Source organism: Chiloscyllium plagiosum, chromosome 37 (genome assembly GCF_004010195.1).
Source record: "Chiloscyllium plagiosum isolate BGI_BamShark_2017 chromosome 37, ASM401019v2, whole genome shotgun sequence".
Lineage (NCBI taxonomy): Eukaryota > Metazoa > Chordata > Chondrichthyes > Orectolobiformes > Hemiscylliidae > Chiloscyllium > Chiloscyllium plagiosum.
Genome location: NC_057746.1, coordinates 27005044 through 27030660, shown reverse-complemented (window position 1 = coordinate 27030660; position 25617 = coordinate 27005044). Strand labels below are relative to the sequence as shown.

General features: G+C 44.0%; 1 protein-coding gene across 2 annotated transcripts in view; it reads left to right on the top strand.

Moving 5' to 3' along the window:
* slc44a4 (solute carrier family 44 member 4) overlaps positions 1 to 18178 on the top strand; it is a 91276-nt gene extending 73098 nt beyond the window's left edge. The window contains exons 13-23 of one of the 2 annotated variants that reach the window (XM_043678175.1): positions 1661 to 1753; positions 2986 to 3088; positions 5627 to 5883; positions 8691 to 8785; positions 9860 to 9963; positions 10057 to 10130; positions 11635 to 11705; positions 13125 to 13219; positions 13619 to 13703; positions 14066 to 14210; positions 17470 to 18178. In XM_043678175.1, coding sequence (XP_043534110.1) covers positions 1661 to 1753; positions 2986 to 3088; positions 5627 to 5883; positions 8691 to 8785; positions 9860 to 9963; positions 10057 to 10130; positions 11635 to 11705; positions 13125 to 13219; positions 13619 to 13703; positions 14066 to 14181 — 1093 coding nt within the window. In that variant the 3' untranslated portion in view covers positions 14182 to 14210; positions 17470 to 18178. Of the gene's footprint in view, positions 1 to 1660; positions 1754 to 2985; positions 3089 to 5626; positions 5884 to 8690; positions 8786 to 9859; positions 9964 to 10056; positions 10131 to 11634; positions 11706 to 13124; positions 13220 to 13618; positions 13704 to 14065 lie in introns of both variants that reach the window. The other variant, XM_043678174.1, reaches the window with a different exon arrangement.
* The last annotated feature ends 7439 nt before the right edge of the window (positions 18179 to 25617 follow it).

Genomic DNA, 25617 nt, shown 5'->3' with positions numbered 1-25617 from the left:
GTGCTGTGTGTCACTGTGCAGTTCCCAATGCCACCCTGTCAGCGTGGGTTGAATGAGCCTAGAAGGCAAACAGGGCACCCATCGCTGTTCCCAAGACCCTCGTCAGCCTCGATTGGCTTTCAAACCCACTTCTTAATCCAGGAGAAAGTGAGGACTGCAGATGCTGGAGATCAGTGCTGAAAGATGTGTTGCTGGAAAAGCGCAGCAGGTCAGGCAGCATCCAAGCAGCAGGAGAATCGACGTTTTGGGCATAAGCCCTCCTTCAGGAATAATCCTGAAGGAGGGCTTATGCCCGAAACGTTGATTCTCCTGCTGCTTGGATGCTGCCTGACCTGCTGCGCTTTTCCAGCAACACATTTTTCACTACTTCTTAATCCTCCAAGGTATGGGTGACGTACCCCTCCAGACTTAGCAAGGCATGGCTTAGGAACGCCCATAGGCCATTCAGCCCCTTGAACCTTCTCCTCCACCTTTAAAAAGCCAATTTCACCTTGACTTCACATTTCTGTCTGCCCCTGGGAGCGTCTCACCTACTCCTGGGGATCTGTCTATCTCGGTCTTAAAATATAATCAGACTTTTGTTTTTTTTTCCAGGGGTAAGAGAGTTCCAAAGACTCTTGATCCTCTGAGGAAAATAAATGCTTCCTCCCCTCTGTTGTTGAATGGGGGTACCCTTTACTTTTAAACACTGCACGTACTTTGAGATGCTCCCACAAAAGGAAGCATTTTCATACGTCTCCCCTATCAAGACCCCTACAAGTCCAACCTGCTCACCTCCAGCACACAATTGTGCTGGTGTGGTTTTTGAAAGGACTCACTCAGTCCTTTTGTCGAGGAAGAGGTCACTTAAGCTAAACTGAGTTGAGGTGATTTTCTATTAACGAATGAGTCAGGGGTTACTGATGGGGCAGGTAGAAACGCCAGGTCAAGGCTACAGTCCGATTGGCCTGATTTCAATTCGGTTCGCTCTACGTGATGTCATGCAACAGTTGGAGACACTGGATACAGTGAAGGCTACAGGCCCTGATAACATTCCAGCAATAGTACTGAAGACTTATGCTCCGGAACTTGCCGCACCCCTGACCAAGCTCTACCCAGTGCAGCTACAACACTGGCATCTACCCAACAATATGGAAAATTGCCCAGGTTTGTTCTGTACGCACAGTAGGACGAATCCAACCCGGTTGATTACTGCCCCATCAGTCCACTCTCTCTATCATCAGCAAAGTGATGGGAGGTGTCCCCCAACAGTGCTATCGAATAGCACCTGCCCAGCAGTGACTGGCTCAGTCACACCCAGTTTGGGTTCTGCCAGGACCACTCAACTCCTGCTGCGTTTCCTATTTGACGCGTGACCATTCGGCCCATCTAGCCTGCTCTGTCATTCTGTAAGATCATGGTGCTCTGATTACTCAACATTGCTGCCTACCTCTTCTTGACAGAGTCTCACCCCTTGCTTATCAAGAATCTGTCCACTTCTACCCTTTTTTAAAAAAAGGACGTGGCTTCCATGGCCTTTTGAGGAAGGGATTGAATGTGATATCTATCTTAAATGGTGCTTATACATGGATAGTTAAGACTAATTTATGTTCTTTACAAATGAGTGCCAGTACCAATAATGATGTATGGAAAACTTATTTATTTCTCTCTTATTCAACAGGGCGATTGGTCATATCATGTCATCACTACTTTATCCCTTAGTCACCTTTGTCCTACTGCTGATTTGTGTGGCTTACTGGGGATTGACTGCTCTGTATCCTTGCACTGCTTGGCCTATCCCATCACTGCAGACTTGGGATTACGCTGGCCTGAACTTACAATAGAAATGTCTCCATTATCTCATGTCGTGCGTTGTAAGGGGGAGTGACTTGACTGCCTTGCATTCCCCATACCCAACAACAACTTGCGTTTCTAAAGCACCTCTAACAGAGATCTTCCAAGGCAATGTGCAGGAGGGGATTGCAGAACAAACAGAAATGCAGCTGAGCCACATAAGGAATCTTTAGGTTGGGTGTCCAAAAGCCGAGTCAAAAAAAGGTAGATTTTTGAGGAGTGTCATAAAGGAGGGTGGAAAAACAAAGCAATGTAGGGAGTGAACTCTGTAACTCAGGCCTCAAACCAGTGAGACCACGACTACCAGCAATGGACCAGTTCCAATCGGCCACATTCCGGAGAGGACAGAATTGAAGGTGCACAGATAGCCAGGGGAAGGAATAGAGAGTCAGGCAACGTATCTGAGCTGGCAGGAGTAGGGAAGAGGTCAGGACCACACCTTCAGGGTTAAAAAGTAACACTGAGACTAAGGCCAGAGATGGGCACTGTCGCCAAGGAAAGGGATGGAAGTGATTTGCGTAGGCAGTGGAGTTTGGATCAAGAGCTACAGTGTCAGTTTCCCAAAGCAGGGGACGTTTCATTGATCCAGTGTGGGATGGATGGTCAGATAGATTAGCCACAGTGGAGGATTCGAGAGACTGGTGGTGCTGAGGTAGAGCTGAATGTTGCTAGCATATTCAATGCAACCAAATGTGGCAGAGGTGGCTCAGTGGTTAGCACTGCTGCCCCACAGCGCCAAGGACCTGGATTCGATTCTAGCCTCCGGTAACTATCTGTGTGGAATTTACACATTGTTGCCATGTCTGTGTTGGTTTCCTCCAGGTGTTCTGGTTTCCTCCCACAGTCTGAAGATGTGCAGATTAGTTGAGTTGGCTGTGCTAAATTGCCTGTAGGTTAGGAGCAGTAGTTAGTGGTAAATGTAGAGCAATAGGGTAGTAGAATGTGTCACTCTTCGGAGGGTTGGTGTGGACTTGTTGGACCAAATGGCTTTATTCCACACTGTAAAAGACCACTGTGGGGTTAGAATCTGAACGCTGCCTTTCAATTCAAGGGTTGACTTAGGATTCCTCTTTTTATTTTTTAAATGGTCTTTGTTTCCAAAAGCTACTTTTCCAGCCACTGCCTGTTTCTTTAACGTTTGATGCCATGCAGATATCTGGCCACATCAGGGCAGCCACTGTATCGGGTGGTGAACTTGGGCCAGTCAACTCCCAGCTGCGATGCCATCCCTGGCAATGAAACCTGTGACCCCTTGGTAAGTAGATCTGTCAGAAATATCGGGAGCAATCTGGTGCCCTCTGCCCCTTTGCCCTGAACATGCTGTGTGGAGGTAATGGTGAGGAAGAAGGTTTCAATGCTGACCTCACTATCTTCCAGCCTCTGTCCAATTAATCCCCAGATGAGAAGTCTCTTGAATACGATTGCCACTAACTCCAATGTGGCATCCTTCAACATCAGACATTCCCAAACCTCTGAATCCAAGGGGGCTCCAATTTCAGAGGATTGTTGGACTGAAGGAGGTTGGGGTCAGTTGGATGTAAGGCCCACTGTCTGGAGCTGTTAATAACCAGACCCAGGAGTATTCATGTTTGCAAACTATATTTTTAAAGTTGTTAACCACGTATCCATTTTTTCTCATAGCACAGGTTCAGCACCAGTAGACAGGAAGTAAATTATTCCCTTTTTTTTTTTACTTTTCACATAATTACTTTAGAAAATAATTTAACTTCACAAGGCCCCCATTGCCCTACATCCCAGACGAAATCAGACACATGCCGAACCAGAAAGTGTCCTCAAAGGCACAGCTTAGATTCATACAACATGGAAACAGACCAACTCCTCCACGCCATCTACGTTTCCCAAACTAATCTAGTCCCACTTGCCTGTGTTTGACCCATAAACCTCTAAACCTTTCCTACTCATGTACCTATCCAAATGTCTTTTAAATGTTGTAATTATACCTGCATCTACCACTTCCTCTTGCAGTTCATTCCACACATGAACCAATCTCTTTTTTAAAAAAAAAAGTTGTCCCTCAAATCCCTTTTAAATCTTTCTCCTCTCACCTTTAAAAAATGTGCCCTGTACGTTGAACTCACCCAGCCTAGGGAAAAGACCTTTGCTATTCACTTTATCTATGCCCCTCATGATTTTAATAAACCTCCATAGAATAGAATATCCTTTATTGTCATGTGTATGCAAGTATCAAAGTACAGGAACACAGTGAAATGTTTATAAGGTCAGTTGCTTCAACTCTGTTATTGTCTCACACTTTACATACTTAATTCACTCTACTTCATTCATGTATCTGAAAACGTTGACTACAATTGAAACGTAAACCGATCCATTCTCTCTGGGCGCTTACCGTAAATAACAGTTCATTGAACAAAAAAGAACTGCAAACTCTGGATATCAGAAACAAAAGAGTTGAAATTGCTGGGGAAAATCAGCAGGTCTGACAGCATCTGGTGTGAAACTTGATGTTGTGAAACTTGAAAGGCTTCAGAAAAGATTTACAAGGATGTTGCTAGGGTTGGAGGATTTGAGCTACAGGGAGAGGTTGAATAGGCTGGAGCTATTTTCCCTGGAACGTCAGAGGCTGAGGGGTAACAGTACAGAGGTTTATAAAATCATGAGGGGCATGGATAGGATAAATAGACAAGATCTTTTCCCTGGGGTGGGGGAGAATAGAATTAGAGGGCATAGGTTTAGGGTGAGAGAGGAAAGATATAAAAAAGATCTAAGGAGCAATTTCTTCATGCATGAGGAGGTGCATGTATGGAATGAGCTGCCAGGAAAAGTGGTGGAGGCTGGTACAATTACAACATTTAAAAAGCGTGTGGATGGTTACAGGGATTGGAAGGATTTAGAGGGATATGAGTTGGGTGCTGGCAAATGGGACTAGATTAGGTTGGGATATCTAGTCAGCATGGATGAGTTGGACCGAATGGTCTGTTCTGTGCTGTTCATCTCTCTGACTCGAGAACTCCCTGTGGAGAGAAAGCAGTGTTGATGTTTCAGTCTAGGGCCCTTCTTCAGAACTGTATTTGAGTCTGAATTTCTGTTTTCATTTCCAAATTCATTGCCGCTTAAACTGGCATTCCAACCAGGAACCAACAGCTCGCACTTCCCCAATGTGGGAATGTCCCCTTCTCCAATGTGATTCTTCATTGCCATCCGAGGATGAGCAAAGTAGATTAGACTAACGGATTCCGAGCCCCGACTTGAACCTTTTTAAGAACAGAATGTATCCCCAGGACTTTGTGTTCCTGTGGTAAATTATTTATCATTGTACTTTTAACCCTGTAATTGGCTGTTCTCTGCCTTCCATCCAAAATGCATCATTTCACATTTGCCAGCGCTTGCATTACTGCTGCGAGAACACACAATCAAATTACAGAATTACAGTAAATCCAAAATTTAAAAAAAAACACAAAAAGGGCGGGAAAACTCTTGTTTCTGATGCGATATCATCCCTGCCTGAAACTTTAACTCCCTCTCCACAAATATATACTCTGACTTGCTGAGTATTTCCAGCAATATCTCTGTTCATTTTTTTTTTGTTTGAAGTTAGTCTGCCCATCTCATCAGACTGCCTTGAAACCACCTCAAACCTCCCTGGTCTTTTTCACTATTTCACGTTTCCTGTCTGCCTTGAGGGTTGATGTTCCAACCCCGTGGGCCTAAATCTGGGTCTTCTGCAGATTATCAGAAGGAGTGGTGAGACTGGCCTGAGAGACTAGGGCATGTGGAAATGGTCCTCGTGAATTGCAACTGTTTCTTCCTTCTGCAGTCCTTCAATGCCTCCAAGTACAACTGTGAGGGGGTGAAGTGTGCCTTCTACAAGTACAACGACGAGGGAATCTTACAGCGGAACCTCTTCAACCTCCAGATCTACAACATCGTTGGCTTCTTATGGTGCATGAACTTTGTCCTCGCACTGGGCCAGTGCACCCTGGCCGGGGCTTTTGCCTCCTATTACTGGGCCTTCAAGAAACCAGCGGACATTCCCTATTTTGCAGTCTCTAGTTCCTTCATGCGCTCCCTCAGGTAAGCGTTCCACTCCACCACTGGAATGGAGTTCCTTCAGAATTTAAGGGGTCAGGACACCTGTCTGTCTGTCTTTTATTTCAAGATTCATTTGAACACATGTGGCAATAATACATACAATGTGGGGGAAATATACGAACTTGTCCATGTCAGCAGGTAGAGTAGTAAGGGAGAAAAGTAAATGGAGTTTCTTACTCATTCTTGGGATGTGGGCATCGCTGGTTCGGCCTGCATTTAGTGCCTATCCCTAATTATACCACTTGTTCCCCTGCTGAGGACAGTTAAGAGTCACATATAGATTAGATTAGATTACTTACAGCGTGGAAACAGGCCCTTCTGCCCAACAAGTCCACACTGACCCACCCTACAGGCAATTTAACATACCTCGCCTGCACATTTTTGTGACTGTGGGAGGAAACCCACACAGAGACTGGGAGAATGTGCAAACTCCACGCAGATAGTTGCCTGAGGCGGGAATTGAACCCGGGTCTCTGGCACTATTAGGCAGCAGTGCTAACTATTGTGCCACCATGCCACCTCACATCAGGTAAGTTTCCTTGTCTAAAGAACTTCAGTGAACCAGATAGGCTGTTCCTGACAACCAACAATGGATCCATGGTCATCCTTAGACTCTTCCTTGTGGATTTTTATTGAATTCAAATTCAGCTGTCTGCTGAAACTGGTTTCGAACCCAGTTCCCCAGAGCATTACCTGGTTCTCTGGAGTAAAGTCTCTAGTGATGATACCACGAGGCCACCACCTGCCCTCTAATTTCTCCCCAGATCCCCCTGACTGCAGAATGCTGCAGTGCTGTATAGGGAAAAGTTTGGTGTCCTGGTGCATTAATTGTTACATGTTGGTATGCAGGTCTAGCAAGTAATGTGAAGATACTAGTGTTTTAGTGTTTTTTGTGTAGGTTGAGACAGAGATTCTGAGCAATCAGTTCCAAGCCAATAAAGTAAACAACTTGTGAGGCCTTGGGGATTTTTTTTTTAAAGTTGGAACAGTAGAATCAGTGTGAATGGGTGGGGTCAAGCTCCCACAGAACCAGGATCTTAGGTTAACTTTCAGTAGTTTATGGGGTTTGGAAGCTGCTATATATCTCTCCCTGCTATAGCAAAACACTTGAGTTCTGAGTTTTCTCTTTTTTTTTTCCCTCTCCTGGACTGGAAAAATATTGCATGTGAGATAACCTATTTCACTGAATTTGCCTTTGCCAAGGGTGTGGTTATGGGATGTTACTATCTTGGAACAGCTCTAATATATGTTACTTATTTATTTTTCATATTTATTATTTTATATATATTTTTATTTTATATATACTATGTGTGTTTTGTTTCAAGCCCAGTAGTTTGACAAATTGAATTGCATCAGGTACACAACTCCTTACACTTTCCTTTTAAAATAGAAACAGTCAGGGTCTAGGCTTTCCTCTTGAGGGGGTTTGGTCTGGTCCATAACAGTAGTTAGAAATCCGAAAGAAAAGTTGGTGATTATTCCAAGGAGTTTGGAGTAACAAAGTGGGAAGGTTTGTTGCAATTGTACAGACCAGGGTGAGACTGCTCCGAGACTCCAGAATCCAGCTTTGGTCTCCTTGGAAGCATGGAGGCAGTGACCCAGACTGTTAATCCAGAGACCAGGGTAATACTCTGCGGACCTGGGTTTAAATCCCACCATGGCAGATTGATTATTGAATTGAAATTCCCCAAACTGGAAATCGGAGTCAAATGTCAACCAGGAAACTTTGTTTGGGGAAAAAAACCCACCTGGCTGACTAATGTCCTTACCTGATCTGGCTGACATGTCACTCCAATGCAGTTGAGTCTTAACTGCCCACTGGGCAATTAGGGATGGACAATAAGTGCTGACCTAACCAGTGAATCCCACAATTCAATAAACAAAGTTCAAAGAATGTAGGCTCGGCCAATTCCTGGGATCAAGGGATTACACTAAACTGACTGGAGTCAGTAAGACTGAGCTAAGGATGAACTTCTAATGAATTGCTAATCCTTCCAATTCTTTACCCCCCCACCCCGAGTGAAGTGGAGGCCGAGGTCTTTGAATATATTCAAGACTGATTTAGATTTCTGATCTCCCTGGCAGGTCAAAGATTAGGAGGGCAAGGAGCATCAAGGTGGAGTCCAGGTCATGATGAGATCAGCCATGGTCTGACTAAATAATGATGGAGGCTCAAAGTGCTGCTATTTGCCCACCTCATGGGTCTTCCTGCCTGACATCCACACCCAGTGGGGAGATGATGACATAGTATGCTACTAATCCAGAATCCAGGCTAATGTGCTGGGGAACATGGGTCTGAATCGCACCATGGGCCAGATGGCAAAATTTGAATTAGCTAAAAGAGCTAGTCTAATGGTGATCCGGTAATCATGATTGACTGTTGTGAAAAGAAACTATCTGGTTCGCGTGCATCCTTTGGGAAGGATGTTTTCTGGTATGGCCTACATGTGACTCCAGACCAATTCTGGCTGAGCCATCAACATCCACATCCATGTACAGATTTTTAAAAAACCACTGCAGGACCCACAGAATACCAAACCGATATCGCAGATGTTCTTTCTCCTGTTGGTTTCACCTGATTTCCCAGCTAGAAACTCTGAGACAGACACTTCAGTGTCCACATGGTTTCCCAAGATGCCTGGGTCCTATCCCATGTGTCTCACTGGAACGTCAAGTGAGTGAGATGTTGAGAGGGTTGGCATCATATGTATACTGGGATGGAGATGATTCCTGCATGCATGCTGTAAGTTAACATGGTTTGATGAGATTGACTGCTTGCTTATCTCTAGGTATCACACTGGCTCTCTGGCCTTTGGAGCACTGATCCTAACCATTGTCCAGCTCATAAGAATTATCCTGGAATACTTGGATCACAAGCTGAAACGTAAGAGCCTTGAATTCCAACACTTTGTTTATTTTTCTGTCATTGCACTTTGAGAGATGTAATATGGCTGTGTGTATGGGTGTAAGGGAGAAAGCAGGGATTGACATGAGTCATCCTTCCCTCACTGAACCTCTATCAGGGCAATGAAATTTGCTGTGCTTGAGATTACGATCGTTTGAGATCTCCTGCAGTCAGCTGGAACTATTGCCTCAGCAGAACATTGCAATGTGTTATGGGGTTATTGTGGCCCAGTGGTCGTGTTCCTATCTTTTTTGAGCAAAGTGGTCAATGTACAAGACCCAACTGCTTCAGAGGTGTGTTGTAAATCTCTAAATAGGTTGATTAACAATATTTGTAATGTCCTGTGGATCAGTCTCTGTGGTGCAGTTGGCCAGTGCGTTGAAGGGTTAATCAAAAGGTTGCTGATTCAAGACCATCTAGGGATGAAGCTTTTGTTGTTTTGCGAGGCGGTCATGGCGCACTGCCCATACCTCTGGGGCAGGAAGCCCAGGTTGAAGACCGACCTGCTCCACAGGTGTGCAACAATATCTTTGAACAGGTTGATAAAAAATATCTATAGCATCTTGCAGAATTTATGGGAATCACTACTTTCGATTCACGGTAGAATCAGGTGAATTGTGGGTCTTGTGGTGCAGTGTTAACATTCCTACCTCTGACCCAGAAAATTCAGGTTCAAGTCCTGCCTATCCTGAAGGTGTGTCCTAACATGCCCCATTAACTGGGCTGGAGTAAAATAATAATTTTTATAAATCTGGGTGTCTGCTTTATTTTGGCGTGGCCTTGGATCAAATTAAAGATTTAATAGGATCATAGGACTATGTTAACTGAAAAGCAAAGGCTGAGAATGGATTTGTTAGAGATTTTCTTTTAACTAAAATAAGGTTTCTTCATTTTCACTTGTCAATTATCTTAACTTTGTATCTTCTGGAACACCTCTTCCTCTCAGTGGAAACAACAGGCTTTTACTTGTTTTGTGATCCTGAAAACAATTTCTGATTTCCAACAGTTTGTGGCTTTCCCAATATCTCATTGCTGCTCCTTTCTTTCCCACAGATTACCATAATCCCTTTACCAAATTCCTGTTGTGTTGTCTTAAGTGTTGCTTCTGGTGTCTGGAGAAATTTATCAAGTTCATAAATCGTAACGCCTACATCATGGTGAGTAAGGAGTTGGCCGTAATAGTAAATAACCTCACGTTACTGAATAGTTCCTAGGTGATTCATCACCTTTTTGTCTCTGCCTCATTATAGATCGCTGTCTACGGTAAGAATTTCTGTGTGTCAGCCAAAAATGCATTCAAGCTCTTGATGAGGAATGTGGTCAGGTAGGTGTATGTTGCTGAAATCTCTGAAATCAAACTCGGTGTTGTCTTTTTGCATCTGGGGGCGAGAGTAGAGGTGGAGGGTTGTTGCAGTTGTGAGGAAATCAACTCTTCAATCTTATGCTCCATGGCATAGTCCAGGACCCGTGTTCTCTGCCTGTGTGTGTCTCTCTGTCTCTCTCTGTCTCTCTCTCTCTCTGTCTCTCTCTCTCTCTCTCTGCCCCTCTGGTGCAATCTTGTACTCTCTCACTGTTTTCAATGATTTGATTCTCTTGATGAATACTCATTGGAAAATGTCTCATGCCTCCTACCCAGCATTGATTGGATTGCGAAATGTAAGGAGAAAGCTGCTGTCTGGGGCTTCTCCTTTGATCGTAGTGAGTAAGATTTCTGGTGGCAGAAAAGTGGGCTAAACAAGCATCAAGGTGTATCTTAGCTGCTGGTGAGAGAGGCTCTTCCCCGGTGATCCTTCCTTCATGTCAGAACTCTCAAACCCTTCCACAGGGCTGCCTGTTCTTCCACAAAGTAGGTCAACAAAAAGATGCAGTGGTTTTTGTTGAGGTTGGTCACCTGTAACTCCATGATGCAGATCCTTGGAGCAGTTCTCTGGGGTACTCACTGAGATAACTACAGACTGCAGCTGCAGGTCCACCAACCCCTTGAAAGTCACTTTTCAGCCTCCTGAAACCTACTCCCCTTCCAGTGTACAATGATTTTGATGACCAATGTTGGAGCCTGGCACATTCCATGGGCAAGGACTATGTGCTGATGGAAGTATTAGGCTTGGGGCAGTTGCTTCAGGGCACAAGGGGCAAATATCAATTCCATGATAGTTTCCAGCTTCTCGGGTACTGAGAGAAAAGGCTGACAACCTCGGAAAATGTTTTACACAAACTGGAAATATATATTGTATATATTTGTAATGTAAGTAGAGTGAGGGAGTTCATGTACTGTGTTGAATGAAACTGGTCTATATTTCACTTTATGCAATGTTCAGTTTGATATGCCAAGTAATGTACTTTTAACATGTTTTAAAAAAAGTCATATTTTGGGAGTGGGGGAGTGGTGAAGAAGCAGAATCCACAGGAGGCAGTGAGAGATTTCCTTTCATCAAAACTGCATTGCTGTGCATTCGAGCATGCTGTCCGAAAGAATGAATGAATGAATGACTGACAGACGCACACACATGCAATAATGACTCTTAAAGGGAATCTGATATTAAATGAACTGTAAATGCGCGACTCTCCATCCTCCCCTGACCATCCAACCCCACCCTCTCCCAGTGTCCTGAGTCTTCAGACCCTGTGGGGCAGTAGGCTCTGAGCCACCTGGGGAGAATGGGATGGTGTTGGGAGAGGGAGAGTGGAAACAGTGCTTGCATCCTGGAGAGAATGGGTGCCTTGTGTTTTTGAGAGGGGTGGGTTTGGAGTGTCAAAATTCTGATCTACATTGTTACCTTGGCAACCATTCACCATGCACCTGTTTTCCTTTTCCTTCATCCCATCAGGGTGGTGGTGCTGGACAAGATCACAGACCTGCTGCTGCTTTTTGGGAAGCTCCTTGTTGTTGGTGGTGTAGGTGAGTTCACTGACAGTGTGCTGCGTTGAGCAGATAAAGAAAATCCCTCTTCTAATCTGCTGTGTGCACGATCTTAGAAACCCTGCTTTAAGTTTTAGCTTTGCTTAATGAGAGGTTAATGATTTCACCGGCTGTTGGAAGCTTTGCACGGAGAGTAGAGAAACTATTCCTGCAGGTTGGAGAGTTTAGGACCGAGAGAGAAGTTTGGAGGTAGACTCTTTGGGAGAGATGTTCAGAAGATCATTGTAAGGGTGGCACAGTAGTCAGCACTGCTGCTTCACTGCATCAGGGACCTGGGTTCAATTCCAGCCTCTGGCTACTGTCTGTGTGGAGTTTTTTATGTTCTCCCTGTGTCTGTATGGGTTTCCTCCCATGGTCGAAAGATGTGTAGGTTAGGCAGATTGGCTGTGCTAAATTGTCCATAGTGTCCAGGGATGTGCAGGTCAGGTGCATTAGCCAGGGGAAATGCAAGGTTACAGATTTAGGATAGGGGGTTGCGTCAGGGGAGTGGGGGATGCTTGTCGGAGGGTCGGTGTGGACTTGATGGGCCAAATGGCCTGCTTCCACACTCTAAGATTCTATGATTCTTCACACAGTGGCAATAGTACATGGAACTCTTCAATTTAGCCTGTACTGTTCGAATCAAACCAGACATTGGTCGACCGTTGCAAGGCAGGGACCATGAAGGAATATGGAGCTGGAGTGGGCACAATGATGTGAGTGGGACGGGACTGGTTGCTTTAACATGGCATGAGGCCACCTACCTGCAATGTGGACATTCTCCAGTGGATGGCGTTTCACCCTCGTTCCCACCCCCTCACCCCCACCCCCTCACCCCCACCCCCTCACATATCTCTCTCTCTCTCTCTCTCTCTCTCTCATTGGCTGCTGACTCTCATTGACCAGGTGAAGGCCACGGAGGAATCTGTAACGGGTGTTCGAATAACACCTCAAACTCTCGTCCTGGTTCAAGCGAGAGTAGGTAGGGGAACGGGACTGGTGGTGAGGTAGGCAATGAACCAGCAGAGTTTTGGATGACTGTTTAGAGGGGCTGAACAGTCATAACTTCTTCCCGCATCCCGGCGGGATGTATTGGAGGTCCTGGGGCGAGAGGTTGGTGCCAACCAGGAAGAGATGTGTTGACATTTGGAGGTCAAATAAAAGCTGAGTCATTCTCTGCAGAGAATGTAGTAATTGTGGGAAGTCAATGGCAGGAAGGAATGTTGAAGGATTACATGAAATGCCATTGGTTTGGGAGTTGCCATCATCTGGGGGATTCCTAAATTTCACCACAAACTAATCCATCCCAGTTCACAGAATCATCTTATCTTTACATAGACATTGTTACTGCAGTTTTGGCCTTTCACCTCCTAAGAAAAAATACAATCAATTTGTTTTCTCATGTTTTTGCTTTGCTAGGTGTTTTGGCATTTTTCTTCTTCACTGGACGGATAAAAATTCCTAACCCGACATTCCAGGTTCCTACCTTGAACTATTATTGGGTGCCAATACTGGTAGGTGTGAATCCTGAAACTGCCTGAGTGCAGGGAAAGGGGTCCGAGTGCTAACATCAATGGGCTAGTAACCTAGAGGCCCAGGCTAATTCTTAGGGGCCAGGGTTCAAATCCTACCAAGGTAACTGGTAGAATTTTAGGTTCAGTGACTGTGAGCCTCTCATTTCTTGTTGTAAAAAAAAAATAATCGGGTTCGCCAATGCCCTTTTGGGAAAGAAATCACCGAACCATACAGTTTCAGAAGAGGCCCAATCCCTTACAGTCCATTTACAAAACTGAGTGGGGAGGTGGGGGTGGAGAGGAGAGAAGGAAAGTTCTTTCAGTTAGTTGCCAGGAATGTGGGAGGAGGAAGAAATCTGTGATTTAACACCACCCCCTCTCTCTCCGTGTCCTACACAGACTCTGGTAGTCGGCTCCTATATGATTGCCCACGGGTTCTTCAGTGTTTACAATATGTGCGTCGACACGCTGTTCCTCTGCTTCTGTAAGTAACACGTTCTCTTTCTTGCACATCCCCAGCGGGAGGCGGGTCTGGGCAGGACTTTTCGTGAGGAAACGATATTAAAATAAAATTAAATGTGAATAAAGTAAAATCTAGTTAAATTGGAATTTTTAAAGAAAAAAACTGACGTGTTTAGATTCTGGCCGCTCTTCCCGGGGAGCTTGCTGCAGGGAGATTCCCGCGTGGCGACTGCACATCCCACTTCAGAAAGCACTTCACTGCGGGGGCGGGAGGGGGCGCTTGCTTAGTAAAGGCGACGGCGGCAGCACAGAGGGCGCTATCTCAATGCAAGTCCGTCTTTTTCCCCCTTTTTAAAAAAAAATTCTCTCTGTTCTCGCCCGCAGTGGAGGATCTCGAAAGGAACGACGGCTCGGCGGAAAAGCCTTACTACATGCCCTCATCCCTGATGAAAATTCTCAATAAGAAAAACAAACCCGTCAAATCCAAGGAGAAGAAATAAGCTCCCGGCCGCCTGCAAGTTCAGACGTTGTAAGACGGTTGAACGCCATTCGTTACTACTTTTATGTTCAAGGGGAAGAGAGCAGACTTGGGGAGGGTTAACCGAAAGACTTCCAGAAGAATCCTACTCCCTTCCTCCCTCCCTCTCTGGGTGTAGATCAACAGCCCCATCGTGGAATAGATTAGAAATAACATGGGGATTCTTTCCACTTCTGTAAATGAACGGGATTGCACCTCCGCGTTTCGGGATCTCCCCATCCTGGCAATTTTCCCTTCCCTTGCCAGTTCTGATAAAAGGGATTCTACTGGCACACACTCTTGGCACCTTAATAACTACGTTCAGGATTGGCTCGGTGATGCCCTCCAGAGCCCATAAGCTGCTTAAAGTATGTTTTTAATTTTATTTAACATTGGTTGGCCCACGGATATTATTGAGTCAGACCTCCCTGACCTTAATATTTACAACTTGTGCCTTTTGGGGAAAAAAAAACTTTTTTTTTTCCTGAAGTAAATTGTACTAAATGCACTCTATCTCTCCTCTCTAACATTCCCTCATTTCCTGTCACTCACCCTCTCTCTCATTTATATGGATAAGACAATATTCTGATTGATTTAGGTCACAAACAGTGTTCCCACATGTACCATCCTCATTATGGAAAATTTTTCTCTTGTTATAAGACCAGCCTGAGCCCTCAGTACATGGAGGAGCTTGACAGCAGCCTAAGCCAGGCAGGAAGTCCTTGACGTCTGAACCTGAGACAGCACCAATGTGAAATCTCACCCCCCCATATACACCATATTTTAAATGTGCATTTTCACTTCCTTCCTTTCCTCTTTTTGCCTATTTCCTCCCTTCCATAACCCTCCCTCCAGTTTCCTTCCTTCCCCCCTCCCTATATTGAGCATCTGCTTCCTCCCTCCATTCCCTTCCCCTATGCCTCCAGCCTTCCCTCTCTTCTCAGTCACCTGAGATCTGAAGGGTAGGGGTCAGTTTATAACCTACTCCTTTTGATAGTTGTGTTGCATTGAGCCAAGTCAAGGGCTAGCAGAGAAACAGGAAATTAAGACAAGCCCAGGACAAGAGCGGTGTTCAGACCCCAATGTAATGTCGACCATGTCACGATAAACAGTGTTGTACAATGTCTCTGTTAATGCCACCATGTTACATTATAGTCCCAGTGGGATCAATGTAGAGAAAAGGATGGGAGGGGACAATGTGCTGTGCACATCCCCTTTAATCTTCCAGGAGCCCCTATAGCTGGACCAGATCTAGAGCTCTGTGAATGCCAAGCCTTCTCCAGTCTCTGCCTTTATTTACCCTCTGGTGCTAAGGGAAGGTGATGATGTGAAGTGGCACCTTGGTACTGCAGTTATTGGCCTTTGTTCAGCTCAGTCCCACTTTGGGGGCCACAAGAGTTTGCCTGACATTGTCTCATATGGACTCATTCTCTGCAATGGACTGAATAGCTGTAGCTGGATTTCGGTGAACAGCAACCACAAAAAGGAATGATTTTCAAAGTCTGCCCTTGGGCCTGAGACAGGAACTGAATGCCCTTAGGGCTGTGGTGGCAAGATCAGTCAGCCGGTAATTGAGTCTGTGCTGCTCTGATGTCTGACTCCCCCTTAACGCCCAAATCACCCAGTCTTGTAATGTTCACTGGATATTAAATCCCTTTGTTTCCTCCGCCTTTTCAGGGGGTGGGAGAGGTATGTTCTGTCAATGTAATTTCCCACCTTTCAAAGGTCGGAACAAAATTTCTGGATATATTATCAAAGCCAAACAAAATCCATCTGCAAGCGTTGCAGTTAGTCTTAGGCTCAATCAACAGTTGGACTCACCGACAGCTTCAGATGTCTCCCATCTGAGGCAAATGTTTTTTTTTTCTGTGCAACAAGCAAAAAGGTAACCCTTCTGATTTTTTTCATTCTATCTCTCTGTGTTGGGGTGATTCTTCACAGGGCATGTGGCTTGTCATCTGGTGAGGGAATGAGTGAGGAGGGGGCTCCCTTGTTTCCTGTTGTTGAGCATTCAGTTAAGAGCCTGTACCAGTGACTAATCTTCCCAGCCCCAAGGTCACTGGCTTCACTAACCCAGCACCAGCTGTTTGGTGTCACTGAGCTCTGCACCATGCTGAGGCTCCACACATTATTGAAGGGTGCGACTTTGATTATTTATTTGATTGTTTTACACAATTTATCCAACAAAGAACATTTTGTTCAAATTCTTGTTCTTCCCCCATCAAACCCCAATCCATATGATGGTAACAGTTGTGAAGCCCATTTATATTAGTGTTAATAGCAATCTCCTTGGGCTGTTTGTGATTTTACTGCTGGGTTCCAACATGCTTTAAATACAATTCTGAAGAATTCCTAATTGGTATGAAAATCGGATTTTTAAAAATACTTAAATGTTTAAGTTAAAGCAAAACCTTCAGGGTAACCTTGTCTGTTAGATTGGCTGGCTGGACATCTGATTTGCACTGCAGGGTGACACTAACAGCGCGGGTTCAATTCCTGCATGAGATAAGGCTACAGTGAAGGTCCCAACTCCTCAGTCTTATCCCTCATTTAAGGTGTGATGACCCTTGGGATAAACCACAACAGTCACCCCTCTCCAACGAGAGACCAGCTTCTCTACGACTACAGTGACATGACCTTTACCAACTCCAAGCTGAGTGACTTCCAATTGAATGAAAATTTCTGGGTGGGTTTGGGAAATGGGGAATGCAGACCGTGTGCGTTTTGTAGTTACCCTACACTCCCGTCATGATCAATCAGAATACTTTCTTTTCCCCCCTTTTTCTCTCTCTGTCTCTCTACCTCTGTATCTCAGTTTCTGGTATCCAACCGTGATTGCACTTTGAGATTCTTTAAGCAGCCAGTGATTTGAAGAAGGGGGAACAGGGTCTTCCCTCTTAATCTTGTTTTTGGGGGGTAGGGAGGAGGGTTTGTTGTAATGAATTGACACTCTGGCACTTCAACCTGTTCACTGAGGAGGCTAATGATAGCAGCAGGGCCTGAAGTCTGCATGAAGCCACTTCCTGGAACAGACTGCTGGGCTTGTCCACACACTGAGCACAGTAACCTGTGTTCCAGTGTCTGAATTGTCTTTAACATGTGCCTTGGAGGTGACAGGGTTGAGGGATGGTGTTTCTCAGGTGGAATGGGGTTTCTCAGGTTATCTCTGAGCCAAATTGTGATGACCCAGTCTGGACCTCGGTGCCTTTGACACTTTTTGGATTAAATTTACAATCCGGTTGATGTAATTGTTATTTTCCATTGTTTTAAGATGTGTCTTGTACATCTCTCTGCTTGACGAGCTGAGGACAATTTGCTTCTGGACAAAATAATTTGGATGACACTAAGCGAGACCTGAGCTCGGTGGAAAATCCTTTCAGATTTTAGATTATGATCATGAGTGGACTGAGAGTTGACTGAATGTCAGAATGGGATTGTGCTGCAGCCCAATGCTCATCGTGAGAGGTCCTTTACTATCCAAATCGCTGCTCATGATTTTTATACCATGCTAATTACTTCTAAAGATGAACAAAGTGAATTTTATATGAAAGCTTAACATTTTTAATTGCTGTGCATTGGACATGAGTGAGTCATGTGAATTATGGTGTCAGCTTCCAAAACTGAGCAGCTGGAATAATCATGTTTCTCTTTAAACATCTTAACTGTTTTTTTTTTCTCTCCTCCACCCCATTATGATAAACAGTGGTCTGCAGTCACTCACTGGATAGTGACCTCCTAGATCCTGTAACTCAATGGTTTAATCTGAATGGCACTTTTCTGAATGAGAAATCAAATGTTTGCAAACAGTATTGGAGTTAATATCCAGGCTGTAAACCCTGATTCTCCAGCACTTTCTCACAACATCATTGCACTAGACTACGGACTGGTTCAGTCATTTTGCTTAGACTGGATTTAGCTGTTGATCAGTTTGTTTTCACAGATGTTTCATAGCTCTGTTAATAAAGATAATTGTGAATGATCCTGGTGGTGTTTAAATATTATTGCCTCTCCAACCCTAACAAACATTGTACCCTTTGTAAAATTCAACTCATTTGAATCTCTACTGCCCATGTTCCTAACTCCAAGCTTGGTATCTTAATCGATCACCCCCTTCTACTCTTTGCTGACCTACAATAGCTTTGATAACCTTCCCAACCCTCCATCCTCCCTATCTCTATAAAAATGAGAGGCCATCAAATCGTATTCAACCTGAAATTGTGATGTCATGCACTTGGGAGGGCTAACAATACTGGGATTAGACTATGCCGGCCTATAGTTGGAGCTTGGAAAGTATTGAACATCAGAGGGACCTTGGGCAGATCCACAGATCTCTGAAGGTAGCAGAGCAGGTAAATAAGAGAGTTAAGAAGGCACATGAGACACCTGCTTTTATTAGATGAGGCATAAAATAGAAGAACAGGGTGATTTTGCTGAAACTGACAAAACACTGGTTAGGCCTCAACAGGAGTAGTGTGCAGTTTGGTCACCACATTACAGGAACAGTGTGATTTCATTAGAGAATTTGCAGAGGGTCTGAGTTGTGAGGGATAATTGGATTTTGTTTTGCTTGGAGAAGTGAAATTGAGGGGGAAGCTGAGAGATGTTAATGAAGTGCACAGATAGGGTGGATAGGAAGCTGACTTTTCAATTAGTACAGGGGTCAGTAACCAGAGGGAAGAGATTAAAGGGAAGAGGTAGAAGGCTAAGAGCAGGATTATTGGTCAAAAACTGGAAGTTTCAATTAATGCAGTCAGATCTTTGACCGGCGTGGCTAGGATAGGCTGAATGGCCTCCTTCCATGCTGTAAAGGCTTGAGTCTATAATCATGCACACTCTTTAAAATAAATTCCACTTGCTCCCAAATGCTCAATTATTCATAATTTCTGAAATCCTTTTTAACTGTATCAGTTGCAATAGCGCAGTACAGGCCCTTCAGTCCTTGATGTTGCACCAAACTGTGGAACCAATCTGAAGCCCATCTAACCTGCACTATTCCACTCTCATCCATATGCCTATCCAATGACCATTTAAATGCCCTTAAAGTTGGCAAGTTACAGGCAGTGCATTCCATGCCCCTACTACTGAGTAAAGAAACTACCTCTGCCATTGGTCCTATATCTATCACTCAATTCAAAGCTATGTCCCCTCATGCTAGGCATCACCATCCAAGGAAAAAGGCTCTCACTGTCAAACCTACCTAACCCTCTGATTGTCTTAATTAAGTCACCTCTCAACCTTCTTTTCTCTAACAAAAACAGCCTCAAGTCCCTCAGCCTTTCCTCATAAGACCTTCCCTCCATACCAGGCAACATTCTAGTAAATCTCCTCTGAACCCTTTCCAAAGCTTCCACGTCCTTCCTATTAATGTGGTGCACGTAATACTCCAAATGGGGCTGCACCAGAGGTTTGTACAGCTGCAGCATGATCTCATGGTTCTGAAACTCAATCCTCTACCAATAAAAGCTAACAACACTGTATGCCGCCTTAACAACCCTATCAACCTGGGTGGCAACTGTCAAGGATCTATGTATCTGGACACAGAGATCTTTCTGCTCATCTACACTACCAAGAATCTTACCATTAGCTCAATACTCTGTATTCCTGTAACTCTTTCCAAAGTGAATCACTCACACTTGTCTGCATTAAACTCCATTTGCCACCTCTTAGCCCAGCTCTACAGCTTATCTATGTCTCTCTCTAACCTACAATGTCGTTCATCAGTATCCACAATTCTACCAACCTTCGTGTCATCCACAAATGTACTAGCCAATCTTTCTACCCTCTCATTCAGGTAATTTATAAAAATGACAAACAACAGTGGACTCAAAATAGATCCTTGCAGTATACCACTCGTAACTGAACTCCAGGATGAATAGTTCCCATCAACCACCACCCTCTGTCTTTTTTTCAGCTAATCAATTCCTGATCCAAACCGCTAAATCACCCACCATTTCATGCCTCCATATTTTGTGCGATAGCTGACCATGGGGAACCTTAGCAAACGCCTTACTGAAATCTCTTCTCTTCTCCCAGTCATACCTATACCATGTGTTTTACCACAATGTAAATCAACCTTTTCAAAAGTGCTTTAAATGGCTTCAAACTTTATCAAAGTCTTTACAAGCTTCCCAAGCGTAGTGTTAAGGAATACTTTGCTATCTATCTCCACTGTGAAATTATGACTTTTACTCCTTTTGTCACTTTTCATTAATCAGTCTTATTGAGTCACTAATAATTTCCCCTTCCACTAGTGTTATACCATCAAGCACTCAGCAGAAGGTTGCATTATCTGTTTAGGAATCAACTTGGTCTGTGATGTTATTACACATCTCTGGAGCAGGTAGGACTTGAATCAAGGTTTCCTGGCTCAGAGATAGGGAGCACAACAATCCTTAGAGTGGCATTGTATTGAAGATGAAGAAATACAATGAGACATACTTGGCAACAGAGACACAGACATACAGTGATGACGATAGAGCAACACACACTCAGGTGCAGAAAGATAGAGGGTGACATATAGACTTCTTAACTGCCACAAAAACACTTGATATACAGTGACGCAGTGGCACGCTCAGACAATCTCACACATATAGCAATACACTCCGATGGGATCACACAGCAACAGACACACAAATGATGCACAAATGCAATGAGATAATCATGTTGAAATAGACATATGGCATAACACACTCCGACAGAGATGCAGGCACAATATCAGATCAAGTTCTTTTTGAAAGTGAAGATGGTTTCTTCCTCTACCATTTCGTTGGACAGTGAGATTCAGACCTCTGCTACCCACTGAGTGAGTTGGAATAAGGGGAAATAGGACAAATAAATGATCCTTCCACTAAATCACCCCTCCTCACAGTAATTGTTTCAACAACATGATCTCCCATTACTTTTCTTTCATCCTCTATCTCTGAAAACCCTGGCAGCAGAATTGTTGTTCTATACCTGCCTAGCTATGCCTCAGTAATGATGATAATGTCTATGACGTATCAACCTGTGCTCTCAACTCATCCATCATATTTCTTACATTTCTTGTATTAAAGTATGTTCTAGTATTCATTGTCTAAGTCTTATGTTACTAATTTACAGCCTCTTGTATAAAACTCATTTTATTTCTGCCTGCGCTCTTCAAAGATTTGAGCTCTTTGAATGCTTCTACCTCTTGGCACGATTTAAATTACAACGAGATTACAGTGTATAGTTCTGGTCACTGTTACACAAAAGATGTGATCAAGTTCGACAGAATAGAGGACAGTTGGAGAGTATGTTGCTGAAACTGGAGAATTTCAGAACTGTGGAAATTTTTTTTACAGACTGGTTGTTTTCTGATGTAACAGATGTGGTTATATAAAGATTTGATAGATGTGCATTCAGTTGTGAGCGTGCTAGATAGTATCACAGCAGCCTATTACGTTACCCTTCTCATGACTCCACGTGAGAGTGTTGGATAAGCATAGTCTTTTCCAGCAATTTGTGATTTTGTTACTGAATTCCAGCAACCGCCGTTCTTTCGGGAAAGGTGTAATGGCATCTCAGACCTCCCAAGATGCATTGCGCTATTGCATACGCCCGACACCCCAAGGTGGTGAGGAGGGGGAGGGGCGAAGCCGGCTGCCGGTCTTGAGTCTGCGTAGTCGGACGTCGGTGCAACCGGGAGGGAACTGACGAGCTTGCGCACTCGCCGGAACGCTGCTGTGGCTGCGAGGATGTTCTTTGAGCAAAGCAGGTGAATATAACTTGCAATATAACGTGCAAAAGTACCTCATTAATTTGGGGCAGCACGGTGGCTCAGAGGTTAGCACTGCTGCATCACAGCACCAAGGTCCCAGGTTCGATTCTAGTCTCGGGCGACTGTCTGTGTGGAGTTTGTACCTTGTGTCTGCATGGGTTCCCTCCGGGTGCTCAGGTTTCCTCCCACAGTCACAAAGATGTGCAGGTCAGGGGTGAATAGGCCATGCTAAATTGCCCATAGTGTTAGGTTACTCTTTGGAGGTGTAGGGGATCTGACCTAATCTAAGGTTTGTTGGAAGTACTAGCTTTCGGAGCACTGCTCTTCATCAGATATCTGAATTAGTCACGTTTGGCTCATATCCCTCTAAACCTTTTTTTATTGTCACGTGTACCTAGCTTCAGTGTTTTGTTTGCGTGCAGTACACGCAGATCATACCATACAACCATAATAGAACATTCTATTCATGTACTTGTCCAAATAGTTTTTAAATGTTGTAATTGTAGTCGCCTCTACCACTTCCTTTGGCTGTTGGTTCTATATACACAAAACCCTCTGAGTGAAAAAGTTGTCCCTCAGGTCCCTTTTAAATCTTTCCTCTTTCACATGAATCTATACCCTCTAGTTTTGGACTCCTCTACCCTTCGGAAAAAACCCTGGCTATTCACCTTATCTATGCCTCTCATGATTTTATAAATCTCTATAAAGTCAATGCTCCAGGGGAAAAAAAATGCCAACCTACCCAGCCTCTCCTTCTAATTCAAACCCTCCAGTCTCGGTTGCATCCTTGTAAATCTTTTCTGTACCCTTTCCAATTAACTAACATCCTTCATTTAACACGGTGATCAGGATTGTACGCAGTACTGCAAAAGTGGCCTCATCGATATCTTGTACAGGTACAACCTGACGTCCCAAGTCCTACACTTAATGCTCTGACCAGTGAAGGCAAGCACTTTAAATGCCTTCTTCACCACCTGCTTTCAAGGAAGTATGCACCTGCGCACCTAGATCTCTCTGTTTGACAACACAACCCAGGACCCCACCATTAACAATGTAAGTCTTGCCCTGGTTTGTCTTACCCAAATGGAACACCTCAGATTTATCTAAATGAAATTCCAGCTACCACTCATTGGCCCAGTGGATCCAGATCACGTTATGCTGTTAGATAACCTTATTCACTGTTCAGTATAGCACACATTCTGGTATCATCCACTAACCATGCCTCCAATATTCTCATTGAAATAGTTTGTAAAAACAGTAAACAACAGTAGACCTAGCATCAATCCTTGCTGTACACCACTAGTCACGGGCCTTCAGTCTGAACAACAACCCTCTACTATCACTAATTGGGTAGCTCTCCCTGGATCCCATGCAATCTAACCCTACTAACCAGTCTACTTTGGACATCAACACTTCACAGCATTTCACCATTTATTCTTTTTTCTACCAAAGTGCATAACTTCATACTTATTCATATGATATTCCATCTGCTATGTTCTTTCCCATTTACTTGACCTGTCCAAATTTGCTTGAAGCCCTGCATCATCTTCACAAGTTACATTCCCATCTAATTTTGTGTTACCAGCACAATTGGAAATATTACAGATGATCTCTACATTCAAACCATTGATATAGATTTTGAATAGCTGCGGACCTAGAACTAGTCGTTGTGTAACCCCAGCCTGCCGTTGGAAGAATGGCTTGTTTACTTCCACACTTTGCTTTCTATCTGCTAATCAGCTTTCAATCCACATTAGAATATTACCCCCCAATTCCCATGTGCTGTAATTTTATTTTTTAACTTCCTGTGTGGGTACTTATGAAAAGCCTCCTGAAAATTCAAATATGTGTGATTATTGAACCTTCTACAATAACGTCCTCGAAAACAGTATCCCCTTTTCATAAATGAATGTTGACTCTACCAGATCCTACTTTTATTTTCTAAATCTCCAGTTATAACGCCGTTTATAATTGATCCTAACATTTTCCTGATGTTAAGCTGACACATCTGGAGCTTTCTATGCTAGTTCCTTCAATGACAATTAAAAAAGGTTACTCGTGTGATTACTCAAGGCTTAAACATATGAGGAATATTTGAGGACTCTGGGACTATACTCGATGGAGTTTAAAAGGATGAGGGGGGATCTGATTAACGCTTTCAGAATAATGGGCAGAATGGATGTTAGAAAGACGTTTCCATTGGCAGGAGAGATGAGGACTTGAGGGCACTGCCTTAGAGTAAAGGGAAGACCTTTTCGAACAGAGATAAGGAGAAACTTCTTTGGCCAAGAAATGGTGAATCCAAAGAAGGCCGTGGAGGCCACATCATTGAGTATATCTAAAGACAGAATATGTAAGTTCTTGATTGCCAAGGAGATCAAAAGTTATGGGGAGAAAGTGGGAAAATGGGGTTGAAAACCCTATCAGCCACGATTGAATGTTGGAGCAAACTTGATGGGCTGAATGGCCTATCTCTTATGATCTTATGGGTTTGGGTAATTAACTGTCAAACACAATATTGTGGGTCTGGAGTGACATGTAGGCCAGACAAGGTAAGAGCTATAGTGAACCAGATGGAGTTTTCCTGAAATTCATGCAATGGTTTCATGGTCATCAATAGGCTCATAATTCCAGATTGACATTTGGGTCCTCAGTATAGTACCTGGGCTTTTAGATGAATAGCTTAGCCATAATGAGACTAGGCCATCACCAGCCCACCCACGATGTTATATGTTACTTGCTATAACATTTTTTAAAACAGACACCAATGCTTCTGTTATCTTTCTAGCCCCCTTCAACACTCTCTGGGGTGTAGATTATTTTGGAGGATTTATTAATTTTTCATTCCGGTTAACTTTCAAGAATTCCTAAATCGAGTGCCGAGTCGGAGCGGAGCTATAGGCCGCAACCTCCAAAACTACAGCACAGTCGGCTGTGGATCAGGTCCGGACTCTCGAACAGCAAGTCCGGACCTTAGAGAATCATATCGATGACCTCGATAATTGAAGTCGTCGAAAAAATATTCGTTTGCTGGGCCTTCCCGAATGGGAAGAGGAAGGCCAGCTTACAGCGTTTCTCGAACAGTGGCTGCCACAGCTTTTAAATCTGGAAGCTGGATCAGGCCAGGTAAGGGTGGAATGGGCCTACCGGGTCGCAATACACAGGCCCGGCTCGAACCAGCGTCCCTGCCCAGTTCTGTTCCGGCTGCAGAGCTATAAGGAGAGGCAGATACTCCTAGAAGCCTCTAGAAATCTTGGAAAAGATTCCCAAGCCATGATCTATAAAGGATCCAAGATCATGTTATTCCAAGACTTTTCCCCAGCTCTGGTCCGAAAGAGGAAGGCATTCGACGAGGCAAAGAAGTGTTTATTTTGTACTCCTTATGCTACCCAGCGACGCTACGCTTTAACCAAGAAGGATCCGTGTATAACTTCGGATCACCAGAAAAGGCTAAGGAACTTTTGGACTCTCTTAGATAAATTGTAAGAGATAATGGATGTTGGTTTGCCTTCCCTCCATTCCGGTTTATATCCCCCCTTTTTTTTTCCTTACTGTTTAATATTATCTTGGGGGGTGGGGAGAGGGATTTATTCATTTGTTCTCTACTTAACGATTTTCTCCTCCCCTTGGGTTTTTTTTAATTTTATTTTATATATATATATATATATATATATATATATA